Source organism: Trichechus manatus, unplaced genomic scaffold (assembly GCF_000243295.1).
Source record: "Trichechus manatus latirostris isolate Lorelei unplaced genomic scaffold, TriManLat1.0 scaffold00026, whole genome shotgun sequence".
In the NCBI taxonomy this organism is placed as follows: Eukaryota; Metazoa; Chordata; class Mammalia; order Sirenia; family Trichechidae; genus Trichechus; species Trichechus manatus.
In genome coordinates this window covers 84,520-104,173 of record NW_004443962.1, presented here as the reverse complement: position 1 = coordinate 104,173, position 19,654 = coordinate 84,520, and the positions used below count along the sequence as shown (strand labels likewise).

Below are 19,654 nucleotides of genomic sequence, written 5' to 3'. Positions count from 1 at the left end.
AATTGCTGAGTTGCCCGCCAAGACTATAGTCCTAAGCCTTCAAACCCAGCAACAATCCCACGAGGTGTTTGGTTACGCCTGATTAGTTTTTGTTTCACATCTTTATATCAAACTGCTCTTGCTTACATCTGCACAAGCTTATTTATTCAATTCTAAGACTGTGAGTTTAATCTGAGTTTCCTCTGCTACCTGTGGTGGCATACAAGATTGTCAATGTAATTTTATAATTAAAAAATATTAATGACTAATATAGTAATTGATAGCTGGCCAGATGAGTGTACACACATTCCCTTATTTTACAATATGGAAGAAATAGAGTTTTTTCTATGTAATATTAATTGTGTGGTACTTGCTTGTAAAACTGTATCTGGTAAGATAAGTGAATGATACTGTTTAAAGTAAAATAAAAATAAAAAAACATACACAACGTGGTATTATGCCTGAAGTGCTATCTATGTACTTGCTTGGGAGCCTCACAAATGTATAAGGATTAGTTATACACATAATGCCTGAAGATGTTTCCACGTATTCATAATAGTTGCAAACACAACCATAATGTTACCATAAAGAAAGACAAGAACTCCTGCTTTTATCTTCTCATATTTATTACCTTTGGAGTAGTACGAACAATATTCAAGTGTTTTGAGCCTTTAGGTGTAAGGGATACTGCCATTCCTAAAAAGCTTTGGATGGTTCTTCCTTTTACAAGATTCCATTAAATTATTTTTTAATAATTTACTTTAATAAATTTAATTTCCAAAAGCTATGTGTAGACTAAGGGTACAATGTATCAAACTTCTTGTGAGTGAATTTTAAGATGATATAGTCAAGAAATAATGTTTCCTCATGAGAAGTTAAATTGATACCAGAACTCAGAAGACCATATTCATAGTTAGCTCTGTGAACCTCCACACAAGAAGAAAGACCAAAAAAGGTAATATATTGCTTTGGAACTAAATGTGATAGTTCTTTAATGACTTACTGTTACTCACACTCTATAATTAATTGATTCTGAGATATACATCTCAACATCCATTAACTTTTTCTATTACCCTCAACTCCGCCTGAGAACCTCAGTAATCCAGAGAAATGGTCCTTCAAGTTGTTGGCTTCTCAACACATTATAGCTAGATTTAGTCATATACAATGCAATAGACAATTAAATGAGATGACTCATCATATTCTTAATAGAAATTATGTCTTATTTTACTGCTATGTTAATGGAATGCCCCATTTTAAACTAGCATATTGCTGACTCATATTCTACTCTGCATAAAGTAGTGGTTAAAATTAAAATATGAGACAAAACAGAGCTATAAAAGGAATAAACTTTTAAATTTTTCTTGATGGAGATCTTGTGTATATATTATATTATGAGACAAATGCCTTACACATTAGAATACAACGTAAATCAATATATTGCAACCCGTTACTTTAATTAAATTGGATGCCGTACGCCTAATTTTGAATTTGAAAAATAAAGAAAGATATCAATTTGTTTAATCCAAATTTAAATCTTGATCATGAGAACTTTGTAGGCTGGAGTAGGTTTTAATACCCTTTGTCAAAGCATGAAAGGAGCCTTGGTGGCTCAGGGATTAAATACTTGGCTGCTAACCGAAAGTCCACAGTGGCGGTCTGCTTCCATAAAGATTTACAGTCTTGGAAGCCCTACGGCGTAGCTCTACTCTGCGTTGTAGGGTCACTAGGAGTCAGAATTGACTTGACAGCAATTTTTAAATTTTTTATCAGAGCATGAAACTGTGTCCAATTGGGTTAGAAGCTTGCAAATATCCAAGTGGGAGAAAAAAGAAAGCCAGAGCTTCCTAGGTATTGGAAACATTCCTATAATTCACCAATAGGTTGGGGAAAGGTTGGCAAGAGAGATCATGATTTCTTCTTAAATAATTCAAATACCGAGTCCTACAAGATATTTACCTATATACCTCTGCTTACTTTCTAATGCAAGTTGATGAAAAGTAGAATTGGTTAGCTTTCCCAAAATTAATTTCACTTCATTTAAAAAAAAAAAAAAACACCTAAATCAACCCCATTGCCATTGAGTCAATTCCAACCCATAGCGACCCTACAGGACAGCGTAGAACTGCCCCATAGGATTTCTGAGGAGTGGCTGGTTGGTGCGAACTGCTGACCTCTTTGGTTAGCAGCTGAGCTCTTAACCACCGCACCACCAGGGCTCCTTCACTTTGTTACAGCCCCTTTATTACAATTAAAGATTCATTTATTTACTGTTTTATCCTAAAATTAAATTGGAAGATTTTCAGCAATTTTCAGATTTCAAACTAACAAATTATATAGACATATAACCACTATGCATTCCACGTTAACCTGCTCATTTTTTTTCACCTCTTTTTCTAATTTTTTAAACCAGGTCTTCTAAAAAGCACACAGGGTAATGAACAATTGGTCTTTCATAAAAAGTCAATTCATTTAATCAACTCTTTTCTAATACATTGTTGCCATCATGATTTTTTTGGGGTTTATTTTATGGTTTGGATGATACAAGTACGTCAACTAATTTTTACTTAAAATTAACAACTACCCATTTCCCCCTATTCTTCTAATATGAAGACACCGTCTCATAATACTCCTGACTGGACAAAACTTTTTTCCCTCCTGTGGGTCAGTTCTGTGATGGAGATGAGTGCTAGGTGTCGTGTATTGAATTGTGTCCTCCCAAAATATGTGTTAACTTGGCTAGGCCATGTTTCCCACTATTGTGTGGTTGTCCTCCATTTTGTGATCTGATTTAATTTTCCTATGTGTTGTAAATCCTAATCTCTGCCTGTGGTTAATGAGGCAAGATGAGGTCATGTTAAAGAGGATTAGAGTGGGATGCAACATTCTTAATCAGGTCGGAGCCCTGATCCCATGTAAAGAGAGTTTCCCTGGGGTGTGGCCTGCATCATCTTTTATCTTAAACCAAAAACCCATTAAACCCATTGCAGTCTAGTTGATTGCAACTCATAGCGACCCTAGAGTCAGGGTAGAACTGCCCCATAGGGTTTCCAAGGAGCAGCTGGTAGATTCAAACTGCCAACCTTTTAGTTAGCTGCCGTAGCTCTTAACCACTGCACCACCAAGGCTCCTGGCAAGAGATAAAAGGAGAGAGAAGTGGGCAGAGAGGAAAGGGACCTCATACAACCAAGAAAGAGGCACTGGGAGTAAAGGCTGTCCTTTGGACCCAGGGTTCCTGCACTGAGAAGCTCCTAGACCGGGGGAAGATTAATGATAAGGACCTTCCCCCAGAGCTGGCAGAAAAAGCCTTCCCTGGGAACTGGTACCCTGAGTTTGGACTTCTAGCTTCCTTGACTGTGATAGAATAAATTTCTGTTTGTGAAAGCCATCCACTTGTGGTATTTCTATTATAGCAGCCCTAGATAACTAAGACACTAGAATTTGAAGCAGAAGTGTTTTCCAGATGCTTTATAAATTTATGCTAACTTATGATAAATCCCTGGTTCAAGGAATAAATTATCTTTGTGCTTTGAAACTGTATCCAATGCACAATGGGCTTATGTGCCTAAAATATAGGAACCTCACAGGTATTGCTGAGAACTGAGCTTTGCTTTGAAAGGTCAATTTAAAAAATTTCAATCATTGTAAAGAAATCATTCACAAACATATTAATCTCTTCAATGCCTTATTAAGCTCAGTGAGTAGAAACAGATGTAATAAGAAACTTTATTGGATGATTCAGTAACATCAAAAAGCTCACTATGCTAAAATGACAGAAACTTATACCAGTCTTCTCTGCTGGTTTACTAGTACTGCTTGGTGATTCTTTTGACTTCCTGCTTACTTGTAGGGTTGCTATGAGTGGGAATCGACTCCAGGGCAATGGATTTGGGTTTTTTTTGGTTTTGACTTTCAACTGTTATTTCTGTGTGTAGTTACTCCACTCTAAATCAGCTACTGCTGCTCTTAATTAACTATCAGTTGTAATTTAGAGAAATGGAAAGTTGTTAGGGGATACGCGATACCCAAGCTTGATAAATGAGTAATATCCTTTTCTTCTTTAAGTCTAAGTCAATATGCTTAAACCTACAGGCATTTACTCACTTTTTTTGGAGATTAGCGTTTTGGGGCTTTACTACTGTTCTTTTTAACTTGCTCAGAAACCTCTTATTTCTGGTATTGGGGGTGTGTTTTATTTGGTTGCACCTGACTGAAATTTGAATATGAGAAGAGAAGCCTAATTTCAAAATCATTATGCAACAGGCTCCACACAAAGGAAAAGAGAAAAGTCAAAATACTCAAGAGAAGCGTATATAGAGTTGACTTTCCTTGTCCTGCTATAGGATCCCTGGTGGCGCAGTGGTTAAGCGCTCAGCTGCTAACTCAAAGGTTGGCAGTTGGATCCCACCAGCCACTCAGCAGGAGAAAGATGTGGCAGCCTGCTTCCATAAGAATTACATCCTTGGAAACCCTATGGGGCAGTTCTATTCGGTCCTATAGGGTCACTATGAGTTGAATTGGCTCGACGACAGTATTTTGTTTTCTTTTGTCCCCCTATAGTGAACAAGGAGCCCTGGTGGCACAGTGATTGAGAGCTCCGCTGCTAACCAAAAGGTTGGCAGTTCAAGTCTACCAGCCGCTCCTTGGAAACCCTATGGGGCAGTTCTCCTCTGTCCTATAGGGTCACTATGAGCCTGAATTGACTTGATGGCAACGGGTTTGGTTTTATAATGAATAATCAGATTGTATTTAAATTTTATAGAAGCAAATTAGCCTTCTGTTGTTATTCTTCAAATGCATAAATGTAAATTGTAAATGCATATAGAAGGCATTTTACTGCATTGTGATTTTTGATTGTTACTTCGAAAAGTAAAGTTTGGGAGCAGTAAGTATCGCTGAATGATTTAAGAAAAAATATTTTTAAATACCCATGCATTGAAATGATCTGGAAAATTTAATGAAAACTGTAACAGTGTTCGGATGTGTGGACTGACGTCCAAGCTTTGGAAAGGATTTGCGGAAAGTCAGTTCCTTAGGAGTTTAATCACGAAGCAGTGTGAAGAACTTCGCTGAAGCGTCTTCCACATTTCTGTGACATTTCACCCAAGGAAGTTGCATCTGCAAAAGTGAAAGTTGACTTTGTTAAAGCTAATGAGAACTTCGTAGATTCAGTGGAAATGCGTCGATTTCAGCTGAGATGAGCTAAAACGCTAACTGCATTATGATGTTTTATAGTAGCTTTATTTTTTTGATTGCTAAAACAATAATGTAAATATAAAAATAATATAAAATGATAATTTCAGATAAAATGCATTAAAAGAGCATTTTAATGTATAAGCTAGAGGTTGTGCTCATATTTTAATTAAAAAAACGTAGAACACCTCTGCAACACCTTTTTTCTTCAGGTACCGCCTCTGTTCTATTTTCCTTGAATTTTCAGTCTTGGTTCAAATATTGTCGTGGCAGACAATATAAAGGTCAACAAAAGTTGACTGACTGTGACTTTCTGTTTATTATTATATAGCACATTGAAAATTATTATCTATTTTGCTCATGTTAAGAGAATCCAACCACGGTAGTATTTAAAAGCCTTATTTGAAAAAATTGTGTTGACTTATTTGAACAATGGTGTGTCAATACTGTTCTAAAAACAAAATTGTCGGCATAACACAGAAGCACGTACCTCACAGTAAAAAAAGGAAAGTTTTAATGCACATGGCAACAAATGACAACTCAATGGCCATATTTCTACCAAATTTCATCAAATAGACAACCTGATTTCAGTGTTAGAAATCGAGAACTTGCTAATTGCATCCAGAGAAGCTATGAAATCTTAGACAATATACTCTGAATCTGAGTTGGTTAGGTACGAGGCATATTCAAAATATGATGATTTCAGGAAGACATCCTGTAAAAATCAGACTATCTTCTGAAAACATCTCAGTGAAGGAATTAGCATTTGCCTGGAAGCTGGGTAAAACACAGCAGCTGTATCTAGACTTGACCTCAAACCAAGCAAAACTTCCACAAGTTTCACTTTTAGCACGAAGACCTAAGTGAAACCCGGAAGGTGAAAACCCACAACTAAACCAGCTCCACAAACATGTACGTCAAACCCTGCAGAAGTGAAACCAAGTTTTTCATGAAGTCGGAGATACTTCTGTTTGATTTAAAATGTATGATGGTGAAGTTAGCATCCAGCAAAGACTATTTAGCCCCCGAGAAATGAGTCATGGAAAGAATACTAGCCTTTCTAGAAATTCAGAGACCTGGGTCCTAGATCTTGCTTTGCCAAAAAGTCTATAAACTTTGGGCAAGTAACTTTCCCCTCACACCTCCCGTTTCCTCATTTCTGTAAAAAATAGGATTAAATGATATTTCATGTTTCTGAATCTCTACTTAGCTGTATGACTACGTGAATATTATTTAATGACTCAAATTTTTTGCTGTTAAATGATGCACATATTACATCCCCTGTATCATTCAAATGAATCAATAAGAATATACCAAAAACAACTTTGGAAAGGTGATTGGAAATTAGAAATATATTATTATCGTTTTGGCTTTTATTATTCATAAACTATATAGGATCCTTGGTGGCCCACTGGTTAAAGCGTTCGATTGCTAACTGGAGGGTTAGAGGTTCGAATCCACCACCCACTCCTTGGAAACCCTATGGGACAGTTCTCCTCTGTCCTATAGGGTCACTAGGAGTTGGAATTGACTCAAAGGGAACAAGTTTGGTTTTCTGGTTTTATAACCACGAGACTGCATTTGAGGAAGGAAAAAAATCTGAGAAATTACGGTGATGGTTGTGGGAATTAATGACTAGAAACATAATGGTTAACCACAAACGCAGGTGAACCCACAATGAATGAAAAAGAGAAAGAGAAAATATATGATGTTAAATTCTTCTCTAAACCTATTCCTTTGGGATATTACCATCATGAAATTTTAACAATTAGAACAGCGGTTGTCATGATGCTCAATGAAGTCTGTTAAGTGAAGGACACAATATAAGACTATGGATTTCAACTATCAGTGGTTCAGAAAACATATTAATTCAACTTCAATGTCATATTTGGAGCCCTGGTGGTGCAGTGGTTAAGAGCTTGGCTGCTAACCAAAAGGTCGTCAGTTTGAATCCACCAGCCGCTCCTTGGAAACCCTATGGGGCAGTTCTACTCTGTCCTATAGGGTTGCTATGAGTTGGAATCGATTCAAAGGCAGTGGGCTTGACTTTGTCATATTTGGTAACTATCAGGAGTTTATAAGGTATAAAAATTCCTATAAACTTCATAAGAAAACTGATTTTCCTGGATGATTTTTTAATCATAACCTGTGGTGGTTGATCTTAGAGGCATTAAAGTGCGTAATAATGAAGGATGGCAAAGGTGATAGCCTACACATGGAAACCACATGAAACTTAATTATTTGAACCTGAATGTCATAATTTTCTGAATACGTCAAGAAACTAGAGGATGGTGACCCCTGTACAAGGAGTTATTTGGCTTTTAATAGTTACTCAAATATAATGTAACACTTTTCGGTAATGCTGAGAGATGAGTGTATTTATATATACACATATATACACACACCAACCCTGGAGAAGGACATCATGCTTGGTAAAGTAGAGGGTCAGTGAAAAAGAGGAAGACCCTCAATGAGATGAATTGACACAGGGGCTGCCACAATGGGCTCTAGAATAACAACGATTATGAGGATGGTGTAGGACGAGGCAGTGTTTCGTTCTGTTGTACATAGGGTCACTATGCATTGAAATCGTCTCAACTGCACCTAACAACAACATTTACACCAAATACAGAGGAAGTTCGACTTGAGTTTTGAAGCTGGTGCTGTTAAACAACAGGGTTCGCGGAAGGATTCAGTAAGACCGCCTGCGCTTATGGCTGTTCAGTCGTTCGGTCACTGCAGAACTTCACTGATCAACAGCTCAGTGGAGAACAGTTTCTTTAACTAACTCATTCTGAGAATGAGAGAGTTGAGGTAAACTATTTATTCCTCGGTGAGGCTTTAGAGCATTTCAGCAGGAGGAAACAATGACGTAGTTTCCATTAAGAAACTGTCAGTGCGGATGCATTGCTTCAGGCACCTCTACATCGCTGGTCTCAGGTCTCAGGATCATCTTGAGAGAAGCACAAAGCAAAATTTCCTCTTCTCTAGCCTGAAATGGTCAAAGCTGTTTCTAGGCTGTCTTCTCTGTTTGAAGGGAGCATGACTCCTGTGCCCCAGTTAGCCCTCTTGAGAGAAAATCTATTGCCTGGATTTCATATTCAATAAGCACTTATTGTTCAAAACGTATGTATGATTAAATATAATATTTAAAATATAAGCTCAGGATTTAAGCTTTCTGGATTTGAATTCTACCTGTATCACTTACTAGTTATGTGACATTTTGAGTTAATTAACATATCTAAGCCTTTTCAGTTATTTGTTTACAAATAATAATACTCAACCAAAAACCAAACCAAACACATGGCCGTCCAATCGATTCTGACTCATAGTGACCCTATAATTATTGAGTGCTTAATATGTCAAGCACTATGTTAATTGCTTAATGTGTATCAATTCATTTAGTCCTTAGGACAATGCTATGTGGTAGAAATTATTATAATCTACATTTTTTTGGAAGAAGATCTCTGATTTTGAGCAAAGTCACATAGCTAACAGGTAAAGGAGCTGGGATCTGAACTCACAAAATCTGACCTTCTTAGTTGTGAGTTCATATCCCACGTCCTTTATCTGTTAGCTATGTGACCCCATAAACATCTAATTTAATCTTCATAATACCAGTATGTTATCCAAATGTACAAGATTTAGAGAAATTAGGTGTCTTGATGGAAACGATGAATGAGTGACAGAACCAAGATTTGGCTTAGGAGTTCTGATTCCGTGACTAATATTCTTTCTGCTACACCATTCTCTCTCCTATGCTCCATGTTATTTGTAATTTTGGTAAAGGATTTTCTGGAAACACAATGGTGGGAGTCACTGGAACATATCTTCTTCAAAACAGATTGCTATATACTCATGTGTATTTATAAAGGTGACTTATTAAGTTAATTAGATTTCTTTTAACCCTTGTTTGCACATTAACACTGAATAATTATTAAGAGTCTGTGAGAATTATTTTTTAGGATGTGTTATGGATTGAATTGTGTTTCCCTCTGTGTCAACTTGGCTAGGCCATGATTCCCAGTATTGTGTGATTGTCCACCATTTTGTCATTTTTATGTGATTTTCCTGTGTGTTGTAAATCCTATCTCTATGATGTCAATGAGGCAAGGTTAGAGGCAGTTGTGTTAATTAGGCAGGCCTTAATCTACAAGATTAGGTTGTATCTTGAGTCAATCTCTTTTGAGATATAAAAGAGAGAAGCCAGCAGAGAGATGGGGGGAACTTCTACCACCAAGAATGAAGAACCAGGAGGGGAGTGCATTCTTTGGACCCAGGGCCTCTGCGCTGAAAAGCTTCTAGACCAGGGGAACATTGATGATGAGGACACTGCCCCAGAGCCTACAGAGAGAGAAAGATTTCCCCCGGAGCTGTTACCCTGAATTTGTACTTCTAGCCTCCTTGACTGTGAGAGAATAAATTTCTCTTTGTTAAAGTCATCCACTTGTGGGATTTCTGTTATAGCAGCACTAGATAACTAAGACAGAGTGAATAGATCTAGAACATTCCTTTGCTTCTTTAATGTCATTTAAATTATTTAGCATCAGTATGTTAATTAAGTACTCAAATGTTTGAAAGGGAAATATATAAGGTAGGATGAACCTGTGAGATATTAGTCAAAAATATTTACCTTGTACTCACAACTGGAATCAATTAGCCTCTGGAATTTGAAAGCCGGTTTCTACCAATTCGATCCACAGGGATACCAAATCGCCTTTTGGGGTGCTCTACTACTTTCCTGAAACAAAGCAATAACATTTTTAGACTAAAGGCCAATTTATCAATTATTACTTTTGCTTTTTTATTTCATGCAGATTCAGGGACTTTCCTTGGGAGGCAGGATAAAAATTATAGTTACCATTCGTTGATCACTCAGTGTGAGCCAGACACTATCTCTTATCCTTTCAACATCCATCAAAGTAGGCATTACCGCCATTGAGGCCTAGAGAAGTTAACCAAATCCAAGATCAAATTACCCATTGTCTGTAGAGCCTAGATGAAAAATCAGGGCTTTCCAGCTTTAGAGGTAATGCTTTTTCCACCGTGGCAATCTGTTAACTAGGTACTTTAGTTTGGGTAATCCACTTCCCTCTTTAGATTTTGGTATATTTTTCCGTTAATTGAGGAAGATTGGACTAGATTAGTGGTTTTCCCCAATCTTTGTCTCAGAATGTTTCTTCGGAGATTAGGGAGCGTGGTGGTGGTAGAGAAGAGGGTGCTGATACTAAGGCTAAATACGGAGTGAGTGTGACTCTTCCGTCTCCACTCAATCCACGTTCAGAAAAGCTCTTAGAAGTGTTGCTGTATGTTGTTTATATATTCTTTGTGTCAAATTTTGTTTGAGAGAAACACTACTAAGAAGGGAAGATTTAAAAAAAATCCACTGGACCATAAGAAGCCTAGTACAACTTGTAGCTTGTCTATCCTATAAATTACCTCTTTAAAAAGAAGAAACATTTTTATTTGATTTGTTATTGTCATCACTTAGTGTTATCAAACCAAAATCCTAACAGGAGAGGTCCCAGAACTTTGAGTGTATAACTTTCACTGGCCTTGGAATTAAAAGGTGTTTTGAGTCCTCTTAATGAAGATTGAGATAGGTGGGCGAAACTAAGAAGCCTATGTAAGCTGGCGACTTGTTTCCCAGTTAAAGATAACTGGCGTATAGATTTTTTAGACTTTTTATTGACATAAGTGCAGGTGAGAGATGTTCTCTCTGTTTTTATAATGATTTCAGATCCCATGAGGTATAAGTCACTATTATGCTTTCAAAATACGTATGTATAATCACTCATAATATGAATTCAGAAATAAAACTATATCTACCTTTGTGAAGCTCTCTAACATTAACTATAGATCATTAGAAACCTGTAAGTCATTAGAAAGTTGCTTATAGAACTTCTGAACTGAGAGATACAAGCATGTGAAGAATGTGGTAAACAAGCTTTAAGTTGACTTTGACCCAGCATCCTGTGGTAAAAGAAGACATCTTTGTAAACTATCCTTGAGACATAAATCTAAACAACCTTGCTAATCTCTAGCCTTGAAGAAAAATGTGGCATTCGGGTAATCTCTAACCCCAGAGAAATTACATAACATACTGGACTTTGATGTTATGCTGGCCCTTATTGTGTTAGGCCAAGGTAAGAATATCATGTATAAACCCTGAATTCTTGCTCACTCACTGAGAGAAGGCAGAGACAAAGTGCTTTCTCTAGTCTCTTACTCTCTCTGAAGGCCGAGAGCCTGCTGAAGCTCTGCCCGTCGCCACCGATCTTGGACCCCAGCAACGAGGGACCTCTGCCAAGTTCCAGCAGTGTTTAAGCCTTCCTCCCAAAACCTCTCATCATTAAGGGTAAAAGCCTGAAGGCTAATGAGTTGAACTCTAACCATTGAACAACACTGTAACTGTTTATTCTGATTCTTTGGTTCTAAATGAAAGTTGTGAGGTCTTGCTTGCACGTGTTGCCATGATTACCTTGCAGTAAACTGAACAAGCTTACGCGTGACAAACCTGAATATCTCCCTATTAATTTTCTAGGATAAAACCCTGCATGACAAAAGGTCATATTTTAAGTGAACAATATTATACATAAGTGCAATAAGCACACAGATCAAGAAACAGAACATTACCAGATGTCAAATTTTTTGACTTGACAGGGAACATCTAGCTCAATTGACATAATATAGTTTATAAAGAAAATGTTCTACATTCTACTTCGATAAGTAGCGTCCAGGTTCTTAAAAGCTTATGAGCGGTCATCTAAGATACTCCACTGGTCTCACCCCATGTGGAGCAAGAGAGAATGAAGAAAACCTAAGACACAAGGGAAAGATTAGTCCAAAGGACTAATGGACCACAACTTCCATGGCCTCCACCAGACTGAGTCCAGCACAACTAGCTGGTGCCTGGTTACCACCACCGACTGCTCTGACAGGGAGCACAATAGAGGGTCCCGACAGAGCTGGAGAATGTTGTTGTCAGTTACTTTGGAGTTGGCTCCGACACGTGATGACCTTGTGTACAACAGAACAATACATTGCCTGGTCCTGCACCATCTTCCTGATTGTTGGTATGTTTGAGTTCATCACTGTGGCTATTTTAATGCAAATAGTAGAGGAAATATCTCTCATTTTCATTGATGCCAGGTTTTTACCTCAGCAATCAGATCTCATCAATGTTCCAAGATTGTTATCACTATCAAGTAAATAATTTATTAAAAAACTCTGAAAAGCATAGAGAACATTGGGAACATGAGGCTCTTTATTGCTGTACTTTGCACATAGAAAATTCTATAAGCATTGCTTATTTCTAAATAAAATTATTTGAAGGTAGAGATAGCCCAGTGAATTTTTTATTCATTATTTTACCCATTCTTTCAATTAATAATTACTTAGTACCTTCTGTTAAGAGCTCCGCTACTAACCAAAAGATTGGCAATTTGAATCCACCAGCTGCTCCTTGGAAACTCTATGGGGCAGTTCTACTCTGTCCTACAGGATCACTATGAGTTGGAATCAACTCAGTGGCAATGGATTTGATTTGGCGTAGTACATTCTGTATGCCGGACACTGTACTCAGTGCTATGTATATAGAAGATGATAAAAATAGACGTGGGCCCTAACAGCATGGAGTTGACCCTCAAATGATACTATTGGAATAGAGCTGTGCTAAGTTTTTCATCTACTACCGACTTTTTTCCTGCTTATTCACCTCGGCCTTCCTTTCTTAAGTTGATTCTTGGTTTTGGTAGTCAATGCTATTTGCAATGACTATATGTATGATGGAAGCCATGGTGGTGTAGTGGTTAAAAGTTCATCTGCTAACCAGGAGGTCAGCAGTTCAAATCCACCAGGCGCTCCTTGAAAACCCTATGGGCCAGTTCTACTCTGTCCTATAGGGTTGCTATGAGTTGGAATTGACTTGATGGCAACGGGTTATATGTGTGCTCTTATAAACTTTTGTTTTCTAGATAACAATTTAATCCAGTCAATTCAGTGGGGTGGGGGGTGGGGAATCTAGGAAAAAAAATTTAATGTTTATCTGATTTTATCTATAACCTTGTCTCCAGTTTTCAATTGGTTGTTATTATTTCTGGAAAAGACAGCCTCTTACGTGGTGTTGGTTGGTCGTACTTCTTCTGTATTTCTTGATACTAAATTGACTTCATATTTTTCACCTTGGGAAACATGTTAACTTTAAAATTAGCTTAAAATTCATGGTCAAGAATAGTGAGAAACAATGCATACTAGTCATGCGTTAGGTCTTCTGATATAATTACAAACAATGGCTGTTGAAAGGAAAAGAAAAATGTCTCCTTTATATTTTTTATTCTTTTTGGCCACGTAAGTAAATTTATAGATTCTTCATTTAAGCAATCGTTTTTCTTGTGATAGTCAGAAAAATGCCCCCCCCCAAGTCGTCCACATCCTAAGCCTGAGAACCTGTGACTATATTACCTTGCACAGCAAAAGGGACTTTGTAGATATAATGAAGGTTAAAAAACTAACAAACAAAAAAAAGCCGTTGCCATCAATCGATTCCGACTCATAGCAACCCTATAGGACAGAGTAGAACTGCCCCATAGGGTTTCTAAGGAATACCTGGTAGATTTGAACTGCCGACCTTTTGGTTAGCAGCCATAACTCTTAACCACTACACCACCAGGGCTTCCATAATTGAGGTTAGGAACCTTAAAATGGGAAGGTTATGCTGGATTATCTGAGTGGGTCCAATCTAATCACAAGGAAGATTAAAAGTGGAGAATAACTGAAGAGTGAGTCAGAGAGATGCAAAGTGATTACTGAACACACCATTGCTGGTTTTGAAGATGGAGAAAGGGTCACGAACCAAGGCATCCAGCAACCTCTAGAAGTAGGGAATGGCCCTCAGTTTATAGTCAGAAAGAAAATGAGGATCTCCATCCTACAACTACGAGGCACTGAATTCTGTCAACAACCGAGTAAGCAGAAAATGGATTCTCCCCTAAGGTCGCCAGGAAGGCAAACAGCCTGCCGATACCTTGATTTTAGCCTAGTGAGACCGTATTGGACTTCTGACCTACAGAATTGTGAAGTACAGTAGTTTATAGTCATTTGTTAAGGCGGCAGTAGGAAACGAATACATTCCTATATGTGACTTAGGACTTCTGTCTAAGTATGAGGTGGTTAATATGTAGAATATATTGATATAATTTTCACTCCTTTAACCCTTAAATTCATTTACTGACTATTCCACCATTACAACTTCAGGAAAGGGGTAATGCAGAAGCCAGCTCAGGATGGAGGAGAATGCTTAGGGAAAGTCCCTAATAACAGAGGAAGTGAAAAATACACCCCTTCCAGGTGTTTAAAGGGTTTACGAGAAGCAGAAGGATACGGCAGCTGGGGAAAACAGCAGTGCTACATGTGTAATGACCTCCAAAAGCCCCTATGGAAGAGACATTCTGTTTTACAAAGTCCCAAATATCATTCTAGACAACGTTTTCTAGTCTTCCTCACGATTAGGTGGAGCCATGTGATTGAGTTCTTAGCCAAATTCCTCCTACATCTTGCTCTAAGTTCTCTCTTTTGCCTGCCTACCAGCTGAATGGAAACCCTGGTGATGTAGTGGTTAAGCACTACAGCTGCTAACCAAAAGGTCGGCAGTTCAAATCCACCAGGCGCTCCTTGGAAACTCTATGTGGCATAACTTACCATGACTAAGACAATTCTAGAGGGGAAGACATGTTAGAAAAGTTGAAGGGAAAGTCAAAAGCAGTTACTTCCTACTTGGGTATCCCTCAGAGAGTATTCCATGGAGTGATATAACAGATTAGAATAGAAACATTTTTAGGTAGATATCAAGCCTAAGTAATCTCCCTTAAACTTCCCTTGGATTTCCCATGATACTGAAGTGACCCAGAAAGCTCTACAAGCCCAAGTTTTCAGGAGAGAATTACAAAAGAAAGGGGAAAATGGACCTTTGCTACTGATGAGAGCCAGGTGGCCTGCCCAGGCTGAGGACTGCATGGGAATCGCAGCCAAACTCCAGGATTCTCCAGTCACAAGGTCGTGCAGAATCCCCCCTCACACACCCTTACTGCCACATACCATTGGGGAAGCACAGAAAAGGGAGAAATTGAGAAAGACTGAGAATTTACGCTTAAGAGAGGCATTCCAAAAACTTAACACAAAGAAATCATGATACTTCAAACTGACAAGTTTAAATTTTCCCTCATTGCCCGTGGGGTGGGGTTGGGCGATGAGTGAGAGAGAAGGGCATAGCAGGTAGGGAAAATCAGATCCATTTTAGAAAATACATTAAAAACACTTTCTTTTGCACATTTAATTAGTGCTGTGATTAAAATGTTGACCCTCCCACAGACATAAAATCCTATAAAGCAGTGGTTCTCAAACTTCAGCATGGCACAGAATCTTCTGAGAGCTAAAAGACAGATTTCTGCCCCTCTTCCTCTTTGGAGATCCAGTAGGTCTTGGGTGCGGCCTGTAAATTTGCATTTCTAACAAGTTGCTGGGTGATACGGATGCAGCTTTCTGGGGGAGCAGAGGTCAAGAACGAGATAATGTCATGCAAAAATAATCCTTTCTCTCTTTTAAGAGAAGTATGATTGTTTCATGCATTCTTTTTTTTATTAAAATATTTGATTGTGTTTTCAGTGAAAGTTTATACAGCAAATTATGTTCCTATTTAACAATTTCTGCACAATTAGTTCAGTGACATTGGTTACATTTATCACAGTGTGTCAACTTTCTCATTATTTCCTTTCTGGTTGTTTCGTATTCAGTAACCTAGTTTCCTTGCCCCCCTCCCTTGTCTTCTGTCTTTGCTTTTAAGAAAATGTTGACCATTTGATCTTATAGAGATGATTTTTTAATGGCACACAGTAGTAATGGATGATATTGTTTATTTTATGAGCCAATCTGTTACTTAGCTAAAAGATGACTTCGTGGAATAGTTTTGGTTCAAGGTTTAAAGAGTATCTCACAGTGTTATTCCTGGGGAGTTCTCCAGTCTCAACCGGTCCAGTAAGTCTGGACGTTTTAAGAATTTGTGTTCTGTTTCACGTTTTGCTCCCATTCTATCAGGATCCATCTATTGTGTTCCTGATCAGAATGGTCTGAGGTGGCAGCCATGTACCATCTAGTTCTCCTGTCTCAGGGTAGATGAGATTGTGGTCTGTGTAGACTATTAGATCTGTGGACTAGTTTCTTCTCTTAGTCTTTGGTTTCCTTCTCTCTCTTTAACTCTGGATGCATACAGACCGATAGCGGTATCTTAAATGGTTGCTCACAAGCTTTTAAGACCCCAGACACTACTCACCATCATGCGTAATTCTTGATTCTTCCTCCAAACCAGTGTGGCTAGAGGTATATTCTACAGACATGAGATTACCACAAACAGGAGATGGCATTTATCTCAGGCTTGATGGGCAGAAAAGTAAATTAAACCATGAGATTCTCTGTCTTCTTTAAATGGAAGTTGCAAAATACATATCAATACACTCTTCTGATTTTTCTATATCCTCCTTTGGCGAGTAGAGAAAACCACCAGTCAGGTACACAAAGCAGAGATCTAAATTATGAAGCTTTTTGGTTTTAGCAGATCCGTAGTTACTTTGACTTATCTTAGCAAATTTGGGATCGGTTGCAAATACTCGGTGTATCATGAAATTGAGTAAAAAAAAAAACTAATATCTATGAAAAATCCATTCAGTATTTAACACAAAAAAAGAAAACAATTATTTCCATAAAGGACATAAACAAAAGTTAGAATAGATCAGTAAGTTAAATAATTTTTATACATTCTCTATCCATTCAACAGTAAAATGACAAGCCGGTATTTATATCAACATTTTTTGTTGATTTGAAGTAAACATAATAGTACTACTCTGTATGACAAATGGACGGACAGAAATACACAGTTGTGAAAAATAATCATTGAGATAGAGAAATATTCTTAAGACCAAAAGGGAAAGCTGTATTTTCTTACTAGCTAGTCCCTCTTGTGACAAAATAATGGTATGACACAGCTTATACTACCGACGTATTTTTTAAAAATCCACCTTTTCTATTATAAAATATTCTGAAAGTAGTTTAAGGATATAGAACATCCATCAACCTAATATCAAGAGAACGACTGGATTATTTTAAACATTAATAAATGATACACTCCCCATGCCAACTACAATTTTTTTATCATTTATATTCTTTGATAATTCCATTTCTAAAGGTGTTTCATATTCTAAAAAAAAAAGTGTTAGAAAAGCTGTACTTGAATTTTTTATTGTGAATCACTTAACACACATAAAAGAGTCTATGAATTTATCTATGTTCATTTGAAAGAAAAATAAAAGGAACATCTCTACTGCAACAGCAACTTAAGAAATAGAATAGTAGAGTAGCTCAGAAGTCCCTCGTACACCCTTTCCAAACTGCATCCCTCTCATGGCTTTATCCCGGAGGGCATCTGTAGACTCAATTTTGGTCTAATCATTCCTTGGTTTTCCCTTATAATCTTATAATCAAAGTTTATATTCTTTAAAAAATCTGTTTAGTTTAGACTATTTTAGAATTTTATTTAAATGAAATCGTGTATGAATTTTTCTCAGTTTACTTCTTTCAGTAAATATTATGTGTCTTCAGATTTGTCCATGCTGATGAGTATAGCTGTAGTTTCTTTATTTTAATTACTGTATATATAATAAGGAGCCCTGTGGCACAGTGGTTAAAGCCATCAACTGCTAACCTAAAGGTTGGCGGTTCGAAACCACCAGTGGCTCCTTGGGAGAAAGATGGGGCAGTCTGCTTCTGTAGAGATTTACAACCTCGGAAACCCTATGGGGTCGCTGTAAGTCAGAATCCACTTGATGGCGGTGGGTTTTTGCTTTGGGTATATGTAATATTTTGTTGTAGAATGTACAATTTACTCATTCTATTGAATGGAAATTTGAGATACTGCCTTTTTTGTGATTATATTATACAACAGAAAATATTCTGATACATGTTTCTGGTGCACATTTAAGAATGTCTCTACAGTATATTTTTGGGAGTAAAATTGTCGGCTATGCCTACATGTAATTTTATTACATAGTGCCAGACTGTTTTTCAAAGTTGTTGTACCAATTTACACACCCAAGAGCGCTGTATGACAGTTCCTATTGTCTCAAATCTATGCCAACCCTTGTATTGATAGACTTTTAATTTTTGCCAGGTGAATGCATTTGTAATTGTATCTCCTTGTGATTTTAATTTGCTTTCCCTGAATATTAATAAAATTGTGCATCCTTTCATTTGTTTATTGGAGACTTGGATTTCTTCTTTTGGAAGTGCTTATTTGTCTGTTGCCTGTTTTTCTATCAGTTTGTTCTTAAATTAAATATTGATTTGTAGATGGGCTTCATCTATTCTGAATATTAGACTTTGTCAGTTATATGCATGTATATCTTCCTGCCTTCTGTGTTTATTTTTCTTTACTGTATCTTTTATGCAAATTTTAATATTGTTTTTAAAATTTATCAGTATTTTAATATCTTGTTTAATAAATAAGCTGTTACTCTCACATCATGAAGATATCTCCAAAGTATTTGTAGTTTTGGCTCTCACATTTAAGCTTTTAATTAACTTGAAATTAATTTTTGTTTACTGAGTGAGGTCAAGAAATGTTTCTTTTTGTTTTCTGTAACCATATCCAACTATTCGGACATTTTAGATTCAGTGTGTCAAGTTCCATGGGCAATCCTGTTGCAATTTTAACTGAAATTACAATGAATCTAAGTACTGTATTTTTACACAAATAATGCGTGCCTTCTAAGTCTGTTTGCCAACAGCTCCCTCCCTCCACAGAGTATTTTCATAAGCATTGCTATGCTGTTTTTTTTTTTAACATGGAGGAGGAAGCCATAGGCAAACAAACTTAGAAGGTGAGAGTTATTTGCATAAATATACGGTGTAAATAAATTTGAGGAGAATTAAAACCTTTATATATTGAGTATTATTAGCCAAGATCATTTATTTAGATTATCTTTTATGTGTTCCCATAAATTTTAAAAATTTTATCCATGCCATTCGATCCAGCAATCCCACTCCTAGGAATACATCCTAGAGAAATAAGAGTCATCACTCGAATAGACATATGCACACCTATGTTCATGGCGGCATGGTTCACAATAGCAAAAAGATGGAAACAACCTAGATGCCCATCAATAGATGAATGGATAAACAAACTATGGCACAATGGAGTACTATGCAACGAGAAAGAACAATCATGAATCTGTGAAGCATCTCATAACATAGATGAAACTGGAGGACATTATGCTGAGTGAAATATGTCAATCAGAAAAGGACAAATATTGTATGAGACCTCTATTGTAAAAACCCATGAAAAAGTTCACATACAAAATGTAACAATCTTTGTTGGTTACCAGAGATGGGAGGGGTTGGGGCGGGGGGACACTAAATAGGCAATAGATAAGTGGTA

General features: G+C 37.2%; 1 protein-coding gene across 1 annotated transcript in view; it reads right to left on the bottom strand.

Annotated features, from left to right (window-relative positions):
• Positions 1-9,828: 9,828 nt before the first annotated feature.
• Positions 9,829-19,654, bottom strand: part of OSTN (osteocrin) — a gene marked incomplete at its 5' end in the record, with an annotated part of 20,765 nt that continues 10,939 nt past the window's right edge. The window contains one exon of the mRNA XM_004373695.1: positions 9,829-9,913. Within this exon, the coding sequence (XP_004373752.1) occupies positions 9,829-9,913 (85 nt within the window). The remainder of the gene's footprint in view (positions 9,914-19,654) is intronic.